This window comes from Olea europaea, unplaced genomic scaffold (assembly GCF_002742605.1).
Source record: "Olea europaea var. sylvestris unplaced genomic scaffold, O_europaea_v1 scaffold4014, whole genome shotgun sequence".
In the NCBI taxonomy this organism is placed as follows: Eukaryota; Viridiplantae; Streptophyta; class Magnoliopsida; order Lamiales; family Oleaceae; genus Olea; species Olea europaea.
In genome coordinates this window covers 2,845-5,694 of record NW_019259755.1, presented here as the reverse complement: position 1 = coordinate 5,694, position 2,850 = coordinate 2,845, and the positions used below count along the sequence as shown (strand labels likewise).

General features: G+C 31.8%; 1 protein-coding gene across 1 annotated transcript in view; it reads left to right on the top strand.

Moving 5' to 3' along the window:
• Nucleotides 1-877, top strand: part of LOC111387388 (bidirectional sugar transporter SWEET12-like) — a 2,204-nt gene extending 1,327 nt beyond the window's left edge. The window contains exon 5 of the mRNA XM_023011945.1: nucleotides 422-877. Coding sequence (XP_022867713.1) covers nucleotides 422-649 — 228 coding nt within the window. The 3' untranslated portion in view covers nucleotides 650-877. The remainder of the gene's footprint in view (nucleotides 1-421) is intronic.
• The last annotated feature ends 1,973 nt before the right edge of the window (nucleotides 878-2,850 follow it).

Sequence of the window (2,850 nt, the reverse complement as noted above, 5' to 3'; positions counted from 1 at the left end):
TGGTCCTCCTATATTTAATTATGAAGCTAAGTTTTGATGCCATGAATATGGTATAATAACTAGTCAAATTTTAATTTTGATCACATATTACATGGTGTTCACGATTTTTATTAACTTTTTAATCACATGTTTTATCATTTTTTTTAACAGATTTGTCAGACAACCCCTTTACATCCTAAAGGACAGAAATAACCAATAATTACCAATTGCTACAAAAGTGATTGTTTGGGAAGGACTCTTAGCAAATTTATAAGTTGGGATTTATTTTACTACATCTCAAACAGATTAGGGACCTCAAATGCAATTTTCTCTCTCCATCTCTCTCTCTCTCTCTCTCTCTCTCTCTCTCTCTTCCCCTTGATGGTAAATTATGACAAATCCAGTATAATTGTTTTCTAATATTTGATTTTATTTGAATAATATGCAGCTTCCTAATATATTGGGTCTGATATTTGGGGTACTCCAAATGATATTGTATGCGATATACAAGAGAGATGCACAAGATCACAAACTACCAACCCATGTCAACCCTAACATAATAGCTTCTTCTGATCAGATACATCCAGTTTCCACTCTACCCTTACCAATTCCTCTGGAGAACAAAGATGAAAATGCTGATGATGGTATAGTCGAACTTAGGATGGTATAGTCGAACCCTAAGTTCGACTCAAGTACTGGACAGTGTAATAAATAAGATTTTAATTAACTGTTTTTTCTCGTTATTAATTGAGGTTATGCATGTTCAACTCAAGTACTGGACAGTATAAACTTAACTGACTGTTCTTCTTGACTCCATATGAAAGAGAGAAGTGCAAATACTTATCAAGTGCATGCATAATCATATATGTGAATTACTTTTCAAGATTTGCTTGTAAATGAGGCCCTTTTGCCGTTTATAAATGTTGTTTAAGTTCTTGTATATTAATTTGTTTTACTTCATTATTTTGACACATAATTAACTCATGTTTATAAACAAAAATTAAAATAAATGGTTGCATAATAGTCAGATGACTTCTTAATAGACATGCACAAATTAAGAATTAAGATCAATGCGTAAAAATATATAAATACATTAAATTTAAAATTATGGAATTATTTTTTACATGGACGACATATTAATATTAAAAAATAGATAACAGAATGTTAAGAACAATTATTATCTTAATGATTTTTTAACAAAACTAAATTGTTCGGCGAGCTCTTCAACAAAACTGCAAACCTCTACTTCTTTTCACGACCAATTGTCTAATGACACAACAAGGCTAGACCCAACTCACGTGTCATATAAGCATATATAGAGAAGTCTAACATGAATCATATAGTGAGCAAGATCAAGAAAATTGCTCTCGTTAGTAGTATGCGACCTACGTGAGTCGATAAGGCTTTTCCATAAGAAAATAGAGAACTCAACGTATAATTACTAACTACGTTGTGCAAGCAAAAAAAAAAAATATATATATATAACTTCTCTTAAAAAGGGGGAAGTAGTTCCTACTGTAGAAGGAATAGTAAACCAATCTTAAGTTGCTATACAAGAGAAAAAATGGTGTCATTTTTTTTGTTTAACTTTTTCATTCTTCATTTTCATACGTTATGGCCATGCATTTTCTAATTTCTGGAGATGCAATATCTACAATAGTATTGAATCCCATTCTTGAATCCCATCCCGATTTTAACAGTTTCAAAATTATTTCAATTTCAACGCGCAACAATCGTTTTCATTTCTCTTTCTCCTACCTACAATCTTCTGTTTCTCCATTTTTCACACAAAAATCAGAAACTACAAGCAACCCTTTTTTCACACAAAAATCAGAGCCTACACAACAACTAGTATTCTTGCGCCTTTGCTTGTGGTTATTGGAGCGACAATGGCCAAAGAAGCAGTCGAACACTGGAGACGCAAAGCAGGATTTCATTTTTATTACTTTTCTGAGGTGCTCTTCCTGCAGTTTTGCTTTTTCTTTTTTTTTCTTTTTACAAATTTCTCTTACTTTAACCGTAATCTCTCTCTCTCTCTCTCTTGATGGTAGGAAAAAATACAAACAATTTACAGGAATTGAGATATATACTGGTAAGTATACTTCTCACGCCTTCAATTTCTTACTCTTATGTATGTTTTTTTTGGTTTTTAAGTTGTGTTGTTGAATGATTGATTTTTCCCAATTTTGTTTTCGATCTTTTAAGAGATCCAACCCAAATCAAAGCAAAAATGTGTTTCCCTATATATGTTTGAGCTTAAGATTTTGTGTAATTTGGTTATAAATTGGGTTTTAGATTGAGCTTGGTTTCATTACATATTATAATCAAAATGTGCTTCAAAAGGGTGATATTTTGCTATTCTGAAATCTTCATTTTCCTCTTTTTGTTTATGGTTGTTCCATTTCCTTCAACCTATATTTTTTGTGTTTGATCTTTTTCTCTCTATCTTTGTTCCAAGTTTAACGAAATCTCCTCAGAAAAGTGGAAATTTTGCCCAGAAATTAGTGATTGGCTCTCAGCTTGTAACTCTAATTTTCGCTGACGATGGCCCTCTTTGTGGGCCTCGCTTGTCATTGGCTAATGGGGTTTGGATAGATCAGAGTCTCAGCTTGAAGCCTAGTTTTAAAGAAATTGTGGATAATGTTTACAAGACAACTTCTAATCCTGTTGATTTTCAAACTAAGGTTAGTTTAATTTCTATTTTCAATTATAAAACTCATTAACCTATTTATCGTTGATCAAGGTTTGAATGTTTCCTTGTAATATTTTTTGCTTATTATTGGTGTCAAGAGGTGGTTTGTGTGCTGTCAAATTTCATTTTTTTAATCGAGACTCTATTGTGTATGTTTCTGAAATTCAATTTGATGGCTT